Below are 23,726 nucleotides of genomic sequence, written 5' to 3' on the forward strand. Positions count from 1 at the left end.
GAGACAGTTGCAAAACATAAGAGAATGCTCAGAGCAGAGTGTGCTCCCGAATGGGAGGCAGGAGGCTGGCTAAAGGGGCCTTCTCCTCTGGAGTCCAGCATTAGGGTGCAGCAATCAATACAACCTCCAGACAAGGCGGTAGAGGTAGGGGGTGTCAGTGTAAAGCTACAAGGAGGAGGCTGTGATGTTATAGTTCCATTTGCTGCTCCTATGAGGGAAGAGATTGAAAACAAAGGGATCTGTGTGATTTTACCTTCGCGGAATGGTCCGCGACGGCAATGTCCGCATGGGAAATGTACACAACACAGAAATGTTCGTACATTTCCCATGCGGACATCCATTAAAATCACACAGATTCAAACTCACACCCACACACACACACACACAAACACACTTACTCACACCCCCAACAAACCCCACCACACCCCCATCACAACCCCACCCCCTACTTACCTTCCCTTCAGACACACTGTGTCCCTGTGGCGCCGGTTCCCTTTCACTTCCGTGATCGGGAACCGGCGCCGCAGGGTCCTTTTTTTTTCTTTTCTTTTTTTACTTCGGGTGAGCTGCGGGGGTGTCCCCCGCAACCATGCCCACTATACACTATACTGTAGCCCCCCTGCAGCCCTTGTCTTATTTTTTGTGTTGTTTTTTGTTTTTTACTGGCGGGCTGTCCCCCGCAACACACCGCTCACTGCAGTGAGCAGGGTGTTGCGGCGTACACCCTCCAGGGCCCATACCAACCCCACTGAAACAGCTAAACACATAGCACAAAAAGTTCGAACTTTTGGTAGATAGAACTTTTCGTGGTGTGTGTTTTAGGTCTTTTGGTGGGATCGGTAATTTTTATTCAGACTTTTCGTCCGAAACCAAACAAAGGGACAGTTCCCATACAGGGGGGTATGAAGAATGGCTCGTGGGTTTCAGGGCATTGAATTCGTAGTCAAACCTCAGTCCGTTCTTTGCTCAGGCAATAGGCACCCACGCCATGGCGAGTGTTTTAGTCTTACCAAATCAAAATTGACTTTGCACCCAAATTAAATTATATGACTGCAAACTTTGTTTACGTGTGTGAAATTTCACTTTTCAAAAATAAATCTTCATATTCTCTTTTGAGTGATCAAAGGTTGTTGTGAAATTTAGCATTATATTGGCATTATATCAATTTCCATGGACACAGCATGCTTTGGAATCAGGCTTTCTGCTCATGAAAAAGTACAGTTCTTCATGAGTAATTGAACAGGAGATTATAATTTCAAAAACATGTAATGCTAATACGTCAAACATGTGGCATTTAATATGAGGCTTGGGCTGATTAAGGATGTCCTGGATTTCACGCTGGCTATTATTGAGAGGAACGTGTCACCGGCACCATCACAGCCAGGTTGGTTGTCTTCTCTTTATATGGAAGTGGGCCTGAGGTTTTGAAGCCTACTATAACACAATGGGAAAAGATTCAGCAGTTGAGATGGAAAGCAAGAAGTTTGGCAGCCCCTTGCTTCCTCACAGGGGTCAGAAGGGCCGTGATTGGCGTGGGGTAATTGATGAGATTAGCTAGGTGGTGTTCCCTACTGTACATCTGTCATGTGGTAGAAAGTAGAACTTTGACCAGAGTGTGGTAGAGGAGTGCAGGGGAAAGGAGGTTTGTATGCTGGGCACACATTGGTCAGCCAATGCAGTGCTTCGGCTGTAAAGAGGCGTTTCATGCAACAAGGGGTATATTGATTGGTGAAGGCGTGGAGTGGACCATGGGCGACTTGGCCACCCTTGCTTTAGGGGAGAAAGATTTAGTGTATGACACGTGGTTTGTTCCTTATCTAGGCAATAAAGAGACGTGCCAGATCTTGGCCTGGAGATATCTGGGATTCAATGGGTCTGGCTCAGACAGGATGGGGTTCACCCTTTATTTCTGGGGTCGTTATCTTGTAGCCCTTGGGAGCCTTGGGGGTCGGCAGAAGGAACACCCTCTAGGGAGGGCTTCTTTTGCATACAGCAATGGCTCCAGGTGAAAGACTACCAAGCTATTCACTTCTATATTTAGCCTGTCAAGCGGTAAAGGTAAAGCCTTTGGGGTCGTTGGTTTAGTACTAGAATTAAGTGAGTTTTTTTGTAACAGGAGATGGAAAGGAGTAAGACCCAGGAGGCAAATGGCTGTTTGGAATGTCAACGGCCTGGCCATGGGTGGGGCGATAATGATTTTGGACTATTTGGCAAAGAAGGCTCAAGTAGCCAATGAGGTAGGGTCGTGTTCCTGCCAGGTCAGGGGACAGACTACCTTCCTAATCTATTAGTCATGTATCCAGGAATAATACGTTTTTATAAGGCGCGAGGGTTCGTACATGCTTGGCATCGCCTTGCTTTGCAATAAAGCATCTCTTCCGTTCATCTCGCGTGTTTTATTGGCGTCTGAGCATGTCTCTGTTTTCTGTTGTCTCTGAAAGGAAGAGCATGGGCGTACCCCTTACTCACGATAAGTGTTACAATTGTAACTGCCACAAATCCACCAAAGGTGATTTCTCTTTACTTTTCTTTACATGTCCAATCATGAGTGAATATGTACTTGGCCGGCCCATCCCGCAGATTCGTCTGTAGACAATGCCAAGACTCCTGAAGAAAGTCATCACTCCTTGTAAAAAGAAAAAGGGAAAAACAACGTGCACCATTAGATGTGAACTTTAAAGGATACCTTGCTTCAAAATGTTACCTCTGCATTTGGTGACACATGTACAGACTGCGGTGACCCAAAGGAAGAGCACCCAGGAGCTGCTTGGCATTTTGCTGGGGCTGTAATTACTCTGCACTTCTGAAGGTGGCATTTCAGGTCGTGTGATCGCCTCTGCCTTTGGTCTTTGTCATCAGGAGACACACGCGGTTCCCGTTGTGACACTTGGCTGCCGCTGACAGCACGGCAGTCTAGGGAACCTTACTGGAGCGCTCGGTAGGCCAGAATGCGCATCTTTAGCAAGCAGACGTTGAGCTGAAGACAACGGCGCTACTTCTACTCTTGCACGAAGAGAAGAAGACATCATTTACCGTGTGGCTACTGTTACCTGGCTGCGCCGGGGGTGCCGGCGGGGGATGGAATGCTTGCCGGCTGCGCCAGGGGGTCAGCGCGGGCGCAGATCGGGAGCACAAGAAGGCACGTCAGGCTGCGTGTTAGTTATGTAACATCGCAGTCTGCTATTTTATAGGTGCACAATTTCATTTGTGTTTTTTTCAATAGACTGCTCTACACATAAAGCTTGCAACAGGCTTTATGTATCAAGAAGCACTCTATTGAATGAAACAAAGGAAATCCAGTACCTACGAAATAGCACAGTACAATGTGAGACTGGCTAGTCACGACAGCGAGTGGGTAGGAATCCCCCACATGGAAAGAAAAAAATAGAAAACAAGTGTCTGTCAGGGTGGTTGAGGGCAGTGTGATTCTCGGATGGATAGAGGTTTTGGGAGATGGCACGCCATTAAAATAATATGAACTTCACTACTCATGTGCCGTTATCTCCACCACAACGTGTCTGTTTTCCTGTTCGACCTTAAAAAATAAACACCTTGGCCCTCATTACGACCCTGGCGGAAAGGGGAAAACGATGGCGGAAATGCAATACCGCCATCGAATAGCGCTCGGTGCGACTATGACCCGCCACCGCAAAGTACGAAGCCATTAGCGACACCGTAGTGAACGCCAACGCTAACTGCACCAAGCACGCGCGCGCGCGCCATGCCAAACCGCAAACACCACCATGGTGCAACGGTACGCCAATTCCGACCCTAGCGGACATGTACCTAACGCCATCAGGCATGGCGGAATGGACCAATCCGCCATGGCGAGAACTACGGCATCGCGAATCAACCGTAAACGGCCCCACTGAGTGCCTGTACACCGCTCCCTGCCCACAAAGTACAATTCCCTGTAGGTGCAAAGAAGTCACAATGCAACCATTGAAACGTACAAAGCACCCATGCATGTCAACGAACAAAAGCAACACAAGAGGTGGCAATGGGAGCTGCAGGGCACAGATGGCACGAATACAGAAGCCATCCCAATGGACATGACCACAGTCCCCCACCAAGAAACGCACGCAAACACAGGCACCTGTGCCCAGCAACATTCCGAAAACACATCATTCCACCAGTCCACCTGGTTGACCGCCATCTGTGACACAAAACCCAATCCCCCGCACATGAGCATGACAACATTCAAACTGCCACATTGGCAGCCCCCATCCCTGCCCTCACGGGCTCAGTAGGCAAACGCGCCCAGTACAGTACCACGCAACTCAACCCCGAAGCAGGAACCCAATGCAGATCTCCTCACAAGACATCGCCCCACAAATAGGCACATGCCACATCACTAGCAAAGAAAAACGCTACACGGGCCAAATCAGATCAGAAATTTAATGCACAACAAAATCACAAAGCCCATACAGCCATCAGGCCACGAACTCCAAAACACATTCCACCATAGTGGGCTGCATCCGCAAGACATGACCAGCCACCACTTGTGTGACGCCCTGTCCCATCATGGTACACAGAGCCACATTCACGTACGAAATGGCTACATGGAAGCGCACACAACCGCAGGGCCGTCCCAATGTGGAGGCACTAGTCCAGCTGAAAGGCCGAAATGTTGCTCCGAGCCACCAGTACTGCGTAAGGGCATGTGGGCCACTGGCGATCGTCCCATAAGATCGTAATGCTGCTCCACCGATTAACACGAAGCAGCAGGTGTCGGGAGTAAAATCCATCTGCAGGAGTGGCATACAGATGGCAGTGGCAAAAGGGTAGGAGATACCTGTCAACCAAAAGAAAAGAACAAGAACAGAATGGCCATCAGAACTACATACGAACAACTCACTTCAATGAGCACACGAAATCCACAGCCATATGCATGCTAGCCCACTCCAAAGGATCATCACCACCCCAAAGCCACTTGCGATTCATAACCATCTATACCTAGGTGTAAACACCATCACGAACGAGTGTACCTGTGCATGCGTCTGCCATAACAGAATCCATCAGATGGGAATGTTAACGTGCATGGACACAAGTGGCTGAGTGCGCGTCGAGACAGGGAGGGCTCAACAAGGCCAGATAGACGATGGGCCCACTATGGCAGCCCTGCATCACATAGCGTAGGGGAGGCGGATAGACCCCAAGAAGCCCTGTACAAGGCAAACTCTGCATCAAATCACCTGCCCATGCATCCATTCATCATACCCTCATCCCGGAATCAAAACGCCTGAATAATTACTCACATGACATTAGAAACATCCATTGAGTCTGTGCGTTATGCAGCCTGCTAAATCCACAGTGCCCCAGCCCGTAAATCCAGTGTTGTGAAGTAACATGTATTTGGGAATGCCCGGCCTCATCGCCCACGTAGCTATTGCGCATCCCAAACTATTCATATCAATCATTGCTCCCTCGCCATGGGCCCTGTCTCAAGGACATAGAACAATAGAACGTTATATTTGCAGACAGACCTGTGGGCATCTCCTCGCCGCTAGCCGGAAACCGAAAGCGCCGCCCTTCGAATTCCTCATTTGCAACATCACGTCGAGGAGGCATCTGTGGCCGTTTGTAATCACTAATTATTCCATCGAGTGCGGCTGTGCGTGAAAATGGCAACTGCCTTCACCCACGATTGGGAAGCCACGCCCTTCGTTGCAACTCAGTACAGTGATGCATGAGGGCCCACCGTTACTCGAGTACTACGTTCCACTGACCCTTCACAAGTCTGTTCGCGACTGCACAGACAGTATGGGAAACAATGGGACCACAGCAGAATGAACATATCAACCAATCTTACACGGACATCGGGTACAAATACATGAATGCAATAGCAAGATACAATTACCCGATTTGCAGCGTTGTGCGCGGGACATGCTCGGCCAAAGGGGAGAGCAGTTTGCACAGGTGGAATCAATCACCACAGGTGGAGGCCATACAGCCTGGAAACACATAAATTGCACAGCCAGTCTCCTCCCACAACCACAGCGAAATGCTACCGGCAGGACTCGCGATGTTGGCCCTGGGGGACCTGATAGCACTGCAAGTGCTCCGACTCCAAGAAGAAGACGAACAACAACTACAACCAGACGCACGGAGGAGACGCAGGAGGAGGAGGAGGAGGCCAAGGCAGGGCCAGCAAGGCCCAGCAGCACAGCCACTACCACCACGCAGGCAGCCCGCAATCCCACGCCTCCGAGCACATCCATTCAACCTCACTGATGAGCAGATCCACACCCTCTACCGTCTGGACCGGGACACCATAGCCGCCATTGTGGACATGACACAGGCTGACCTAGTCAGCATGATAGAGAGCCCAACCGCCATCCCACCCCTACTGAAGGTGGTGTCTGTACTCCACTTCCTGGCCACTGGCACCTACCAGCACACAGTCGGACAGTTGCATGGCATTTCTCAGCCACTGTTCTCACGGACACTATTCCAAGTGCTCGATGCCCTCCTGCAGCACGCAGACGACTACATCTCTCTACCACGCTCGGAGCAGGAAATAACCAACACAAAAGTGGGATTCCATGCACTTGCCGGCATACCGGGTTGCATTGGTGCCATCGACTGCACCCATGTTGAATTGGTCGTCCCACATGCCATGGAGGCCCAGTACCGCAACCGAAAACAATTTCATTCCCTGAATGTACAAATGGTGTGTGACTCCAACAGGATCATTACACATTGTTGTGCCCGATTCCCTGGATCAACCCATGATTCCATGGTCTTGAGGAACTCTACCATACCACGCTACATGGAGCGACACGCAGGGAACAGATCCTGGCTACTCGGTGAGTCTCATTGCATGCATGATGATGTGGGGTATGTGATTTGGCAATGTACTGGCAGGAAGGGGGGGGGGTGTGCGTACGTCTCAATGGCATTCCACATCCTACGTTTCTCGTCCACATACAGGTGATGCTGGATATCCACTGAAGAGATGGCTCCTCACACCAGTCCGGAACCCACGGGACCAGCATGAGGAGGACTACAACCATGCCCACTCACGTACCCGTGTAGTCATAGAACAGGCATTCGGCCTACTGAAGACTCGTTTCCGCTGCCTCAGCAGGTCTGGCGGGGCACTCCTGTACCGCCATGAGAAGGTTGCAAAGATGGTCATGGCATGTGTCATGCTCCACAACATGTGCGTACGTAGAAATGTGCCCATGCCCCCTGACGCTGAACTGCAGGCACCGGATGATGGTCATGATGAGGGTGGGGATGTGGCAGCACCTCAAGGAGTCTGCGAGGCACCGGAGGGCCGTGACATCCGTCAGCATCTCATTGATGTATGCTTCTAGCACTCACGCCTTGGGGCTGATACATGGACACGGGACTCGTGGCCCTGCGTGTGTCTGGGACATGCACAATATGGACTGTACGCCTATGATGGCCTAGTACACAAAGATCAATGTCCACACATCTCATTGGGTGATCGTGCACTTTTTATGGCATATGTGATATCATGTTGAACACCCTATCGACCCGCCACCCAAGTGAGCCCAACACACCCCCTCCACCCTCCTACCTCCCACCCGAACACCAGTGTCCAAAGATGCTCATTGTCAGTGGCCTGTCGCTATTGCAAGCCCCCTCTGCGGGTATCAGGGGCACCCCTGCCTGTGGAGCGCAGGTTCCTCCCTGATCTACGTTGGGGGCTGCCCTGGACGGAACTTGCAACGGATGATGTGTCTGCCTGCTCACGTCCATGCATGTCCCTAAGGGTTTGCGAGAGCTCAGTGAGCACACGGCGCACTGCGGCAAGTTCGGCACATACGTCTTTGGACGTCGCATGCAGTTCCCCCCTCAGGCTCTCGGTGCTTCTCTCCATTTGGACCCTCAGGCTCTCGGTGCTACTCTCCATTTGGACTCTCAGGCTCTCGGTGCTACTCTCAATTTGTGCCCTTAGCGTCTCTGTACCTCTCTCCATTTCTGCCCTAAGTGTCTCTGTTGATGTTTCTATGTCTGCCTTGGTGCCCCCACATTCATCGGCATGGTCTTTGAGGAGTGTGGCCATTTGCTGCTGTTGTACGATTAACTTGTCGAGGGACTGTAGCCTCTGCTGGGCCATGCCCATTTGCGGGGGTGTCACAGAGGGGCTGTTGTCCTCATGTTGCCTTGCCACAGGGCTTGTGGGGGATGGCCAGTCGTCGTCTTGTGGCTGCACCTGCGTGGTATCCTCATGTTGTACGGGATGGGACAGACAGGGGGATTGTGGCAGGTCATGGATGGATCTGACCTCGACATCCCCGTCTTCTGTGTCCGAGCATGCTGCCATCAATGGGGTGTCACCTATGGTGCTGCTGCCACCAGAGGCAGTGCCTTCTGTGGCATCCATTGGGGGGACCTGTGGTGGTGGTGTTGTGGCCATGCTGGCTGCTGGGGTGCCTGTTGATGTTCCCTCCTCTGTGCTGCCACCTGATCTGTGCTGCTGCCGTGTCTTGATGCGTGCAGCTGAGGTGGAGGGTCTCTGGCCGTTGGTCTTGGCCCTCTTTGCAGGTGTGCTGGTGGGGGTGTCCTGTGGCTCGTCGTTTGGATCGGACCCTGTGGTGGAGTAAAGGAGGGCGAGGGTTATTGATGGGTCTGTGGGAATTGGAATGGCATTGTATCACATGCTTTGGGGTGGTACCGGAGGGTGATTTGGGTCGGGGCCTTGGAGGTGCTTTGATTTGTGTGTGGAGTGAGGGTGCAGTTGTTTGGCAGCCTGCAGTTTGGGTGTGCCTGCTGCACGTGTAGTGCGTGTATTAGGGGTTTTTAATTATTTATGTATTTATTGTGGGTTTTAACGTGCGCTATCAGGCCGATGTGTGTGGACGTTCTCCTGGACATGTGTTTCTGTTGCACTATGTGGACGCATGGTACTTCACATGGATGGACTGTGTGGCTTGTTATATCTGGCCCACCTACCTGAATCTTCGGATGTCTGCACTCCTTTCTCCATCCCTCCGACTCCCTCAATGCTCTCCATTCCGATGGTGGAGGCACAGATTTCTTCCCAGGGGGTCAACTTGATGGGTGATTCTGGACCTCCCCTGGTGGCTGTAGCAATGTTGCGGTTGGCAGAGAGTATGCTGCGGACGCGTATCCGCAGGTCGTCCCATCGCTTGCGGCATTGCTGTGGGGTGCGGGGTGCGGTCCCCACCGCACTTACACGCTGTGCCACCAGAGCCCATATGGCCTTCTTGTTTGCAAGTGCCGTCCTGGTCATTTGCGTGCTGAAGACGACGGCAGCATTCTCCTGGAGGGTCTCTGTTAGCACGGTGAGTTCCTCGCGGGAGAAGTGGACCTGCCGCTTGCGGTCGCACGCTTTCTTCGCTACTTTTCCCATTTTTCTTGGTTTCACTAGGGTGGTTGCCGGGGTGGGGTGTGTCTCAGGGTAGTGTTTTTAGTGGTTGTGTGGTTTTAGTGTATTTATAGGTGTACGCCGGGATGTTTCCCGTTCCGGCCCCGTGTTTTGACTTCCGTTTCCGTATATTTCCGGCCACCGTACTTTCCGGTAGGCGCACACTGCGGTGACCGCTAAGAGGGGTGGCGGTATTGCACCTGGGGCGCCGTGCGGCGGCGGTGTGGGCCGTTTTGGGGTCATTTCCGCCATCGCGGACTTTGCACTTCCGCCATGCCGTGGTGCTCGTGCTCGATGGGTCGGAATGGGCCGCTCTTTGCTCCTTCGTGCTATGGCGGAAACGCTATTTACGCTGTGGCGGTCCGGTCAGTCGCTTTCCGCCAGGGTCGTAATGAGGGCCCTTGTCTCCATATTCATTGGGTCATCCCCAGGGCTGGATTGCGAGGCTACCAGTACGGATCCTGGTGGAGTCCAGTATAGATGATCTTAAGATTGCCCTCACACACAACATTGATGTGGCCTGAAGGAAGTGACAATGTAGAAATGTGTCAATGGAGTTTGGCAACAGAGCGAAAATAACAACACATATAGGGGAGTTAATGGCCGCTGTCAGGGTCGGCTGGGGCATAAAACTGTCTCGGGCACCAATTAAAAAGCCGCCCACAGTTGCAAATGGCAATTCATTCCTTTTGTGACAGACTGAGTAGTAGCCATGGGGGAGGTTTTTGATCCGATGTGATGCACATTCTACATTTTAAAGAATATTTATTCAGTAACAATGCTAATGTTAATGTTAAAGGATATTTGTACTGCGCACTATCAACACCAGAGTGGTCCACTGGTGCCCTGGTGGATCTGAAAGAGAAAGGGGGTGTGTTAGTAGGACTGAGCGGGAGAAGAGCGAGAGCTGTGATTTGCTGTTGGCAGCATCAGTACGGTTAACACCGTTTGTTGAGCTTGAGTATGTTTTTTTGGTTGGTTGCTGTCATGTTTTGTTGTGTGTGTGGTTTGTTTTGCTGTTGCGGTGTAGTGAAGTGGGTGCGGTTTGTTGTGCTGGGAGGAATAATTGAGTATGAGAAGTATATGCAGATGGGTGAGATTTGTAGTAGGGTTGGTTAATGGCATCACTATCTCGATGTGGTGCATGCTAAACTTCACAGTTCTATCTAGATGTGACGCATGCTAATTTCCAAAATTCTATCTAGAGGTGACGCATGCTAATCTCCAAAATTCTATCTAGATGCCAGTCATGCTAATCTCCACAATTCTATCTAGATGCAAGTCATGCTAATTCTATCAATAGAAGTTTTGCATCAAGTTAAAAGTTACCTCATGTTCAACAGTTGCAAAAATGCCATTGTACTAAGTAAGAGACTGCATTATTATAACTCAAGCAGACCTCACTACCAGCACAGCTTCAAACAACGTGTATAAAGAGGTGATATTGAACACAAGAGACATCACTTCCAGCTCAGTTTTGAATAGCCAGACAAAAAGAGTCAGTGTAGCAGAAGAGATATTACTCGTACCTCAGTTTCAAACGATAGTCAAGGACAGTCTGTTTAATGGATGAAATGTCACATAAAAGCGCAGAGTACAGTGGGAAAGAAGGCAACTGCTCCCTTGGTTCTTTAGCAATGGTTGCAGGAATCCCACTTTGCCCAAGTAGAATTGTTTACAGTTTTCAATTATTTCTGGCTGTACATGCCAGTGGCGCCTGGGGAATTATTTTTATTGGAGGGGTGTAAATATTTCCCCCAAATATGCCAGTCCGATGGAATGTAGCAAGGGAGCCAGAACCAATCAAGATATGTGGGCCCCAGCCCCAATACCATTTTTAAAATAATGGCTTAAAATGGTGCATTTTGCAGACCACTTTTTAAAACAAAATTCGGTAAAATGGCCAATTGTTTTTACAATTGGTTTTGTAAGGTAACTCATGAAACAAGTCCAATAGATGCAAGTCACCAACAGTGTGAGGAGAATTTCACCAACACACTTTGATGATGCCCTTGCCCACAACATAAAACAAATATTTTCACACCTGCTGCGCCCATACATTTCCATGCTGGCTGCACCAATATATGTCAGTATTCCAATACAAGCACCCATTCATGTTTGCTTAGCACATAATGCCAGTAATGATGACACTATAGGAAAACATGTCCATCCTTGTTCTGCAAAAATATGGCAGTATCACCGTGTAAGAACACACCAAAATGTTCTATACCATTAAAAATGGCATGCCACAGTACCAAATCATGTCCAAACTGGCTGCATGAAAATGCCAATCTAGCCAGGTAATACTTATCATGATTGCTTTATCAAACATGCCCAATGCAAAATGTCATGCCACAGTAAAAAATGGATAGGCTAGCTGCGTTAAAATGCCAGTCTAGCTACATAAAAATAATTATCATGCTTACTTTATCATAGATGCCCAGTAAGAAATGCCTTGCCTGTCTCTGGAGCCCCCAGTGCCTTGCACACACAAAATATGTGTGCGTTCGAAGCACTCGGGGGCCCAAGGGGCAGGCATGGTATTTTTTACTATGAATCTACCAAATATGCCCAGTAAAAGAATAGCATGCCTGCCTCCTGCTCTCCCACCTCACAGACCCTCGCAAGGGGCGCTAATATTGGCTGGTGGGGACTGGAGGTTGTGCAACATCAGACAAAATCATCTCCGCCGCCCAGTACAAACACATGCACACACACATTCACACAACCTTCACATGCAGCATGCACTTGCTCATTCACATACACACATGCACACAAATTTAAATTAACATACCTTCTGATGTTTCCTACCCCTGCTCCAGCTCCTGCGTAGCACAAACAGGAAGAAGGAAGCAAAGAGCTCTTTCTGGTTCGTGCACATGCGCACAAGTGAGGGAGTGCTGATCACGAAGTGCCCTGCTCGTTTGTATGCTTGAGGGGGTACAGGAGCAGCTCCTTCGCACATACAGACATGCAGTTCCTCAGCCAGCATCTCCAACGGGCCATGCGAGGTTGGGGAAGCAGAACACCCCTGGCTTTGCACAGCACATTGGATATGCGCGGCTGAGGGACTGAACTGTCAAACTGATACCGTGTTTCCCTTTGAAAGTTCAAGGCAGCTGAGGACACTCCCTCACTAGCTGAGGGAGTGCTTAGCCTTTACACTGGGCTGGATCCTCCATTATGGGCGAGGGTGCCCGTGGGTCGGCGCTTCCTCGTCCATTATGGAGGCGCTGCTACTGGTACATCGTAAATGAATGTATGCACTGGGTCACTGTGGCTGGAAATGAAATACTGTTGACTTTGAAGTCATGTACACAAACTCCACTGTTGGGAATGCAGTGATTTGAATACAGTAAGGGATCTATAGACATGCCCAACGAGGGTAGCTCAGAGGATGAGTGACTGTTGCTAAGATGTTATATATTTAAAACTGGCTATAACTCTTATGACTTTTTGCAATTCCCGATAAAAAGCAAGTGCTATAAAATGTGTTCAGCCAGGTAGTGGGTTGGGCTGGTTGTGTTTTTATATTCAGGGCAAGGGTGGAAGAATTTCTGCCCCCATAGTGAAAATCACAAGTTGGCACCAACGAGCGCACCGTTTGATTTTCCAATAACTGCTGTCACTGCAATAGAAGCATTTATTTGTGATCTAACAGTTTCACAAGCATATAATCGCTTTAGGAATATATCCTGTGATAAAACACAAAGGAAGGGGCACAGGAATCACAGGGTATTTGTGTGACAGTTGTGAAGGGTCAGAAATGCAAGGCGAACAAGTAGGTAAAGTTGTTTTACAAGTAGCCGTTTTATTAAATAATCAGGGTGTGATAAACATGTCGCCTTCCCAAACCCAACAAGGATTTCCCTGCCTGTCAAACTAAGACTAAAGGAAAGCACTTTAATATGAAAAGTCTGTCCCTATTTATTTATTGGACATTTGTATGGCGCCTATACACAAGTGTTTCCAGGCATCTCACACTGATACATACAACAAAAGGATACAGGTATCATGTGGCCGTTTAAAACTCAACAAAATACCAGTTATATTCAAACATAAACTTTCTATCCCTGTAACCAGGGGTCAGATCCCGTTTCCCAGGATTAATTCAGGATTTTCCAAACCAAAGTTCAAATCAAGAAAGTTCTTCTCAATAACCCAGATCTGTTCCAAAACACAACACAAAGTTCCTTTCACTCCAAAAAGTATTTCTCTTGGCACTTGGATTGATTAATTGTTAAATATGATAAACCAAAAAGACTTTGTCTTCACACTTCATGTCAATATTCAATACAACTTCTCATCTTTGAAGAACTACTATATTTACATTTCTTCTTCATAAACAATTATGTTTTGTCAGGATGGTTTTACCATAGTTCATCATAACACATTAGTGGGCTTGCCACGTTCTTTCCACCACAATCTTCCACCACAATGTAGTACTTCAATGTATTCTTCCTGGTCCAGTAACCTGCAAGGACTATTAGTCCCTTTCCTGGTAAACTCCGCTGCCAGAATAAAACTCTTACCACTACTTCAAGTATTCTGTGGTGAGGCTTGCTTCAAACTTTAGAAAAGTGTTTAACGTTCACCCACCTTAGGACTCACAACTTCTTCCATAAAGGTGCAATACACATTGATGCTGTTTCTTCCACTGATTTGTTATGCTCCTCTCCCCCTTTTGTAATTTCTACAAGCAGGGCTTCTCTCCTGCCACCCTTGGGTTCCTACTATTGCACCAGCTAACTGCTGGTAATGTCACTTGTTCACGTTTCTCTCTTTAGGAAAGCTGTTTCCCCTTCTACATATAATTGACCTTCTTTGATTTAGGCAATGCTGGTTTTCATCTTTCCTTTCAGGAAATCTACGTCTTTGTAGACTATTAGGGAAACAATATCCTCTTTTATTTATAATGGCCTTCCTTTGATTTGGCAATGATGATTACAATCTTGTTCAAATATTGCCTGCTCTATACTTTGGCAATGATGGTTAAAATCTTTCTCCTTTCACTTTCTCTCAATATGAGTGTTGTGCCAAAAATGCTTCAATTCATTAGTTTGGTATTCAAAAGAATTGCTGGCAGCCAGCGGTCTATTGGAGAGCGTTGCAGGGTCACCTAATGAAGGCCAACTCACTGGTCTTTCCCTGCGCATTCATTTGATCTGCTGCTGCCTTAACCTCTTCTTCTCACGTTGTGCCCTTGGCCCTAGGCGTCTGACAGCTCCGATCACACTCCTGTGGCACGCGCAATGCGCAATGAAGAAAGGGAGCCTGTTTTGCTTCTCGCACACTCCGATAAACGGCAACCACTGGAGTAGGACACCAGAGCAGGAGAGTTTCTTCCTCCTACGGGACAGCCAATAACAGCCCCGCTTCCTGCTGTGCGTCCTCTGCACTTCAGGGTCCCACCTTCTATCACTCCCTCAGCACTGTGTCCCGCTGCAAACACAGCGGCGGCTCCGGCTTCTTCTGCTGCCGTCTACTGCAAATGGCCTGCACCGGAAGGGGCCGTAAATATTTAAAAGTCCCGCTCAGGTGTGGGTCATTAAAACCACTGGATTGCACACTACAGTTCTGCACCTCTGAGCCCCTTTTCCTTGTCCCAGTACAAAGAGCATTATGGGACTTGAAGTCTCTAATGTTCTGAGTCATTTTAACCTCATTTAATTTACTCTGCTCAAAGGCTTTATAGACTAGACCTTTAGGGGAGGGTTTTAAAGGAAGTAATGGTGGATTCTTGATTTTATAATTCAAACCGAAGGGGGAATCATAACTATCAGAAGTAATGGTAGTGATTTGCTGATCCTTACATATATCATGCCCAGGTTGACCATAAGGTTAGTTTTGGAAAGGGAATCCTTACTCTGAAAACATGCCATTAGGTATTCCAGTATTAGGGAAATATCACCGTCCGAAGAGGATGAATACTGCGTCGCTCCTAACAGAGTCATCATGTCCCCTTGGTGGCTTTGTCCTCCCAGAAGATCCACCTGGCTAATACCACCGCCAGGGTCAGGATCAGGTAGCAGCTGCCTCCTCTTGGTCGCCTGGGAGGAGACTTTAGGCTGAGATTCTGTGAGGACTCTGCAGGATTCCTCACACAGTCTGACAAAAAAATAAACACATTTGAAGATAACTGGGAATGTAAGTTTAAGAAGCATGTTTCAGTTTGGAAATGTCTTTTGTTTTTTTCTAGATAAGTGTAATCTGCACCTTTGTTAAAAAATAATGTGCCTAGCAGGTATGTAGTCTGCTTTTAACAGTGATGGCCCTCACCCCAGTATATTTGTGGCCCATTGTTACCGGTGGTGTCCCTTTTCAGGGCATAAGAACGAACACGCTAAGAAAATAGCTTGCAAACGCATGAATGATGGCTGGGCAAAGGAGCACCTTGAAGGCTCCTGGAAAGAGTTATTTGCCGGGTGGAGGGAGAGGAGGGTAAGAGGCCACCAATTAGCGGTGGCAAAGCAGCCAATGGGGAGGGCAATTGTTCCCCTTTGCCCCTCTCTAGGGATGCCTATGGTGGCCTCTACACCAGTGATATTCATGGCCCTTTACTTGTTTGCTGACTGTCTCCCTTAGGCCAGAGAAATGGACATGCTGAGCGAACAAAGACTGTAAAAGCGGGCGATCAGGAGCAATTTCAAGAATGTATAAAAGTGTCCTTCATGTGCGATGGAGGCAGAGCACCAATTGGCTGGGGGCGGGGGGGAGGAGGGGGTTCAAAGCAGCAATTAGGGAAGGCGTTTTCCCCACTTAACACTCCTCCCCTCCCCAGGACGCCTGTGCGGCTATGCTACGTAAGGCACGCCTTCTCTCTTTATAAAAATTGTTTGGTTGTTAAGCTTTTACATGCCGAATGAAAATGCAATACATATTATGACTCAAAACAACCTTCACTCATTTCCCTTTCACTAACCCAGTTTTACTAGTGTTGCAATGCCGACATGCCCTTCATCCTCCTCCTGGTTTAACTAATTTCTTTCATCTGGCGTTCTGGGTTTTCCTCCTCTTCCTATTGCCCACCTCCCCTCCTCGTTGTTTGCCTTGTGCACCGCTTTCTCCTGGTCAGCTTTTATATTACCCCTATTCTGTACTTCATCATTTCTCTTCATTGGTCCCTTATGGTGTCAATTGTACCTGTTTTGTACATACTTCCTCTTCTCTCAACAGTTAGCATGACCCCTGCTCACCTTCTCCTAAATCCCATAACGGATTGTCCATGGTAAATACTCATTCTCCAGTCCTTTCTCCACCCCATTTCAGTGCTCACACGTATTTGCTTAGCATTGCACTTTCATTATCCTCCCACTCCATCCCTCTACCTTTAGCCAACTTGTCGTGCTTCTCCAAGAAGCTGAACCAGTCTTTGCATGTGGTCATTTCATCACTCTTCTCGCTGGGAATGTCCTCCTTGCATGCAGACTTTAACTGGTCGAGATCTTCATTGGTTATGTTTTCGGCCAACTCCAGCAGCAACGCGCTGTACTCTGCCATCTTTGCCTGGAGACAGAAGGACAACAAGCACTGTGTTAAAGCCAGGTGGCATTGGCAAGCACCCAACATCCTCATTTAACTGCATATTGAAAGAGGTCAGACTTATCAGATCACTAGTCCTTTTAAAAGAATCCTTTCTCTGCTGTCATTGGAATTCTTGGAATAGGAACGGAAGCCAAACAAGTCAATAGTGCAATTAGCCCATAAGATGACTAGGAACATAGAGGTAGGGTTAGTGCCTGCAGTGATTCAGGTATCATCTTGCACAATCTCCCCATGAGTACATGGGGAGATCTCCCTTGAACAGTCCTAATACAGCATGGAAGATTGACTAGTTTGATGACACTTAGCGATTCCTTCACCTTTGGACCTCAAAAATAATTATGGACCAGGTTCTGGTATTAAATGGTCCTAAGTGCTATAGGTCCCAAAGGCGATTTCTTTACCGTTGCAAAATAAAGGGATGATCTAGGGTGTTGCAAAGACGACTCTGCCGTTACCAATTTGAAGGCAATCCAGTTTAATGTTGCAGCAAAGATTACAGTGGAAGAACTGGGAGAGGGTGGTGGGGGGGGAAGTCAAGCAGGGTGGTAAACAAATGGGAACTCTTTATCTGGAAAGCTTAATATGCCCACATAGTACCAGTGCAAATTCATATTTCTTGCTACATACTTTGAGAGCTACGTGTATTACAGAATGTGGGAGTGCTGGCCTACTACAAAAACTAGAAAGTATACCACGATAGGGAGCTAGGATAGCTCAGGGGCAACGCGTTTGTCTTGGAAGCAAGACAATGCAGCGCAACACAGGTTTGAATCACGATCCCGTGCTCAGAAACCACGCCCTGGTATTAAACCTGTTATAAAAAAGAACAATTCGATTCATAATCCTGCACTGGGAGGGACTTCTTGGCTGCATCATTAAGTATTTAATGGCAGTGAATGGAGTCACCAGACACTCGGCAGGAGTAGAAGACAAAAAGTGATACAAACTAAAACAATTATGAAGAAAGGACAGACAGCGAAAACTGGTGGTCCTTTAGGATCTGGGTTTCAAGAGCAGACACGCTAATTCGATCCGCAGTTCCTTCCTATAGGGAAATTGTATTCACTTTACAAAAAATGTAATGTTGCCGCAGGACAGGGACTTTATCGCTTTCAAACTCGTTGGTTAGTGCAACATTTGCACTGGCTGATCAGTGGCCAGATCACCCTTTCCACTCATCTGGGCAAATGTCAGTGCAGCAAATGTTGGTACCTGTTTGAAAGGGCCTTGCACTGGAACAATTATTGCAATGCACTGTCAGATTACATAAACTGCTCATGGTGGTAACAATTGAGAATTGTGTGCTGGATCGCATTTTTGCATTATTGCACCTGTGGTGCCAAATTATACAGCACGATATTACATGTGATCGTTAATTGAATTGGTTCACGTTTGCTCAATTGGGTTTGTTTCTGATTGTTTACATTTAAATAAGTTATCAATGTGAGCGCACATGGACTTCACACTTAAATATAAAATGCAAATACACACAAATGACTGACAACGGCTAACGGTGCAATTCATTAACGTAATATTGCCACATGAAATCTGCATTCAATAAACACATCCATGTAATTTATCATTACAATCTTAACTTGTACCACCCCGTGAAGTAGATGGCTCGAGGTGAGTAGGAAGCTATGGAGACGGAGGGGTGCTTAGCCTGGTGGCTGCAGATGCACGTTGGTGTGGGAGGGTATTTTGTGCAAAGATGATAAATGTCTGGCAAGCCAAACTCTGCAACTCTTCTATTGGCGGCGAGAAAGTGCAAGTGCTGCAAAACGTCTCTCTCTAAACGTTCAGCAACAGAAAAGCCTTTCCATCCAACCCTCTGGAATCTGCCTCTTGCTGCTTGTTGAGTCAGGGCAAGGATCAGTCACACGCAATCCGCTCTCACAGATAAGCGGGACACGAGGACTCTGCAACACGTCTATCTTTATTCCAACCCGCACATGAACTGCCCATTTCCCTCCCCCCCTCCCTAACCCCAACGTCACTTCCTCAGGGATTTGGCCGCAACGGCAGCCCTCCCACATAATAATATGGAGAGACTGCCTGGGGTGTTTGTGGCACACCTGACATCTCTCCCCTTTTTAAAGTACAGTATCCCTTCTGTCTTTTACCCCATCTTCTCAATGAGTCTGTGAGGTTTCATGCGGCTCCTCTGCAGCCTCCGGGAGCTGTGAGGGATCACAGGGGCCAGCGGTTTCTGGGCCCCGCACTCCTCTTCCTCTGATGCCTCTCCATCACCCTGATATGGTTTATCATGCCATCTCTCTTCACTACTGTTGTTGTCTCTTTCCCAGGCCATCTCAGGCAGGGCCGCTGCTTTCTTGAAGTATGATATGTTATGTATCACGGAAGAGTGGCCTTCTCTTTGAGCCATGATCATGGTGCCTTTCCTTTGTGTCACGGTTAGGGGGTCCTGTGCAAACGTGGCATCTTCCTTTCGGCCTTTCGGTTGGTGTATTGGCACTTGATCCCCTGGTTCCAGGGCTGATTCATAAGCTCACCTCCTAGTGTTAGCTGTGTCCTTCATTTTTCTCTTCTCATCTGTGTCCTTGTCTCTTGCTTGTTGTTCTAGCATGGTTCAGGGTAGCAGACTCGGGTCTTCCGGTAGTCTGGTCTTGATGGGGCTCCTAAACATTAGGTCGGCCGGGCACACTCCTGTGGTGCTGTGAGGGGTGTGTCAATATTCCCTCAATAGCTGGTAGAGGGCTTGTTTGAATGGTTTGTTGAGGATGGTGGCTATTTGGAGAATCCGTTTAATGTTGGTCATGAACCTTTCGACAATGCTGTTGGCTTGTGGCCAACGTGGGGTTATTTTTCTATGGTGAAAACCCATGTATCTTGCAAAGTTCTGGAAATCCTGGCTGGTGAAAGGTGGGCCGTTATCTAACTTTATCACTCTCGGGACTCCGTATGCAGACAGCATGCGATCGAGCGATGGGATGGTGCTCGTAGTGGCCGTGCTGTCAACAACTTGTGTTTCTGGGAAGCGCAAGTGTTCATCGATTAGTACCAGGACATATGTACCGTTAGGAAGAGGGCCAAAACAGTCTACTGCCAGTTCATCCCACACATGTTCCGGGCGAGGGGACATTTGCAGTGGATTCGGGTGTGGTGGCGGGGCCACTTGTGCGCACGTCGAGCATCCTCCTACCAGCTCCTCCACCAAGGCGTCTGACCTTGGAAACCACACCTTTTGTCTTAGTAATCGCTTCGTTGCAACCACCCCCCGGTGTCCTTTGTGCACCAGCCGGACCGTCTTCTCCCATAGCAACTCAGGGATTACCACCTTGCAACCCTTTAGTATGACGTGCTTGTCCATGATCGAGAGCTCGTCCTTGACCTGGTCTATCCATCGGACATCATCTTGCACTGACCCGGGTTCCTGTCTTGCCTGTTGTTTCATGTGCCCTCTTCTATCTGACTGTATGCAATGTCTGACGACTCGAAGGGCCGGGTCCTGCTCCGACTGGGTGATGAGCTCCGACCACCCCACGAGGAGTGGTTGCATGTGATGGACCACATATTTGATTTAGGCATCTGCAATGGATGGCTGTGTGCTTGCCGGTCCCGTGGGGTGGTGGGATAAGTAGTCCACCAGATTGTCCTCCTTGCCTGGGTGATGTTTGATGACGAACTTTTAGTCCTGGAGGCGCAGCCCCCACCTTATGACTCTGGGAGGCATCCTTCCCTTTGGGTCCCCGTAAATTGTCAGGAGGGCTGGATGGTCTTTAATGACTGTAAACTCTTTGCCATACAGGAATAAATGAAAGTATTTGCAGGCCCACACAACCGCCAGGCTTTCTTTTTCTGCTTGGGAGTACGCTTGTTCTGTGGTGGTGAGGCTCCCGCTGGCGTAGGCCACAATGAAGATGTACGACGGCGTTGCCGGTTCTTTTTGAGTGAGGATGGTTCTGAGCCCCACGGGACTGGCGTTGACGATCACTTCGGTGTCACGTTCCGCGTTTCACCAATTAGCACCAAATTAGGCATAGTTACCTATTAGGACCCTCCAGGCATTACTAGCTACATGCCATTTGGACACCGCAGCCCTGGATTTCAGCACAAGTCAAAATGTGTTTGTGTGTTTGTGGCTTTGTGAACCGTTGTTACTTATACAATTCCACACCGTTCCACCAATCTGCACCAAATTTTGCATAGTTACCTGTTAGAACTCTCCGGACATTAATGGCTACATGACATTTGGATACCCCACCCCGTTCCTCGGATTTTAGCACAAGTCAAACATTTGTGTGGGTTTGTGGCTTGGCGAAGCGTTGTTCCTTATATAATTTCACACTGTTGCACCAATCTGAACCAGATTTTGCATACATACCTGTTAGGACATTCCGAACATTACTGGCTACATGGCATTTGACATCCTATCCCTTTCCCTGGATTTCAGCCCCTTCACACATGAGAAGGTTGCCTGAAATCAGCACAACATCAATGTGGTCGTAGTAGGACCGGTCTGGACGCGAGGAACAAAACTCGAGGTCCAGGCCCTATAATGAACGGTTTCCAAGATATTTGCACCGCAATGAAGTGCACTATGCCAGCGTGAGGCGACAGATGGGGAGAGAGAACAGAAGGTCCCAGTATGAAGCAGCACGCCAACTCTCGCCTCCCCCCAACTTCTCTGCTCCGGGGTATGTCAGTCAGCTACACATGCCCATTCTCAGTGCAGTTTTCTTCAAGGTGCAAAGCACATCAAGCGATAAGCGAATAGGAACCGCGACCTACAGGATCATTGTCATCATGTCTGTCTACAGAACCCGTTCGGAGAACGTGCACTTCTGCTAGTTAATTATATTACTCTTACAAATAGGATCGCAATTATGGTAAAGAAAATGTACATGTGCGTCTTCCACATGCTGAGTGAACTGAACAGCAATCACGCCAAACACGCGTGCTACTGCATTGGAGAAAACCAATAACTGAAGCCTTTTTGCCACTCCAGTTGCGTGTGCCATCGAAGCCCTAAAGTCTAGCTTCATAGCAAAGGAGAACACTGTTTATAATGTGTTGTTGCCTCCTATTAAGTACCAGGCCCGCCCTAAATAAGCTAAGCACCACTAATAAGCCATAAACCACATGGAACAGATAGGGTTAACTTAGTTTGATCATATTTATTTTAAATCTATTGTTTTGCTAATCATCAGTCCAACTAATTAAAAGTATAATACATTAAATGAGGCGACTTCACGTGACCCCATGCATATGCGGTGTTGCATTATCGAAAGAATAATAAATAAACATTATTAACCAAATGAATGCTACTCAGTTGATAGACTTCGAAGGGTCAGTGGCTGAGGGGCCATTGCAGGGATTCGAACTTGAAAAGTGCCCCGTGTCAGAGGCGAGCACTTAACCATGAGATATGCCCATGACATACAGAGCTTAATAATAAAACTACCTTTTTCTCAAATGATTCTTCCCATGCGCAAGAACACTTTAGCTCTATGGCAGCAGGAGTCACCATTGCCCAGCGCTGCCCTACTCACCTCATCAATCTCGGAAAGATGACATATTGAGGCAAGTTAGCCGGCATTCAGCACGTTCACCTGGAAATGTCACACAGATCTCAGCAGCAGGCACATCAACCCACCACACTATCTACCCAAGTTGGCCAAGAGGGATAGTAAAAATGCATAAACCACACCTCGCGTGACATGGTGGGAGGGCTCCTAAAATAAATGAAGAAAATCAACTGATGTTAATAACCATCTCCAATGGGTATATTTCTTGCACTTCTCCTGCTGCCAGTGTTTAGTTAATCATGCCAACCTCCCCCCTCTCACACACCCACCCACCCATACTTCTCAAGTCACATTTGGTGGGTGTAACCATTGCTGGAAATTGGCAAAATGTAGTGTGGGACCTCCCCTCTCTCATCCATCCCCCTCAAATCCCCTTGGTTCTCCCTTTCCCGCTTCATGGATGGTGTGTGCAGTATACTCTGAGTGATTTGGGAGGGTCTGAGGGCGGAGCTAGGTCTAGAATAATGTGGGATGCCCTGAATTCAGACGCTGACTGCTTTGAATAAAATCAAGTGCATTTTGTGAGCGTAAGAGACCACAGATTTGACAAATGTGTGTGTTATAGTAATTCAAGCATGCAATCCCGATGAGCGTGTAATGCAACACTGGGTGTGGTAGTGGTACTCATTTCATCTGTCACAATACTGACCCGAACAGTAAAATGTTTGCAAAGTACGAGCCATAGACACACCTTTGGACCATTTCGCCATTCAAGCGTGCGCTGTTTTGGTGAGCAAAAGAGGACTTCAATGCAGCTTGTAAATTAATTGCATATTGCTGCATAGCAGGAGCCTTCCTCACAGTGGACAGGATAAAATGCAGTCCGAGGCAGAGAGCTTTGTCTCCAAAGAACAGCGCCCCAGGAACGACAATTATATGGCGCAGAGTGGTTCAACCTTGTTTTGGGCCAAGAGGAGTTGGTTTTTAGTTTCTACTCGTTCGGAGGGTGTGCTGATTTGTATACATAGGTTTCCTCTTTCCTTTTTTCTGCTCAGGTGCATAAAGAATTGCGGTCCACAAAGGTCATGATTTCGTTTTTTGATTTTATTCAATTGAATTCCTCAGTAAATGGGAGTATCAAGTGGTGCCGACACGTGTTTCGACCTTACAGGTCTTTTCAAGGCTACCAACATGGTTTTTGGGTACATGGTAATGGATGAATTTGTTTAATGTCAATCTTGCACAGTGCATGATGAGTATGAGAGCCCAGTGTGGAGTATTTTAGCCATTGTCATTAATTTTAACAGAGTGTCATTAATCAACCACAT

General features: G+C 48.0%; 1 protein-coding gene across 3 annotated transcripts in view; it reads right to left on the reverse strand.

Annotated features, from left to right (window-relative positions):
* Positions 1–23,726, reverse strand: part of PEA15 (proliferation and apoptosis adaptor protein 15) — a 645,553-nt gene that overhangs the window by 190,328 nt on the left and 431,499 nt on the right. For all 3 annotated transcript variants that reach the window (XM_069635435.1, XM_069635434.1, XM_069635436.1), the window contains one exon: positions 16,693–16,870. In XM_069635435.1, the coding sequence (XP_069491536.1) occupies positions 16,693–16,864 (172 nt within the window). In that variant the 5' untranslated portion in view covers positions 16,865–16,870. The remainder of the gene's footprint in view (positions 1–16,692; positions 16,871–23,726) is intronic.

Source organism: Ambystoma mexicanum, chromosome 1q (genome assembly GCF_040938575.1).
Source record: "Ambystoma mexicanum isolate Mex_15411 chromosome 1q, UKY_AmexF1_1, whole genome shotgun sequence".
In the NCBI taxonomy this organism is placed as follows: Eukaryota; Metazoa; Chordata; class Amphibia; order Caudata; family Ambystomatidae; genus Ambystoma; species Ambystoma mexicanum.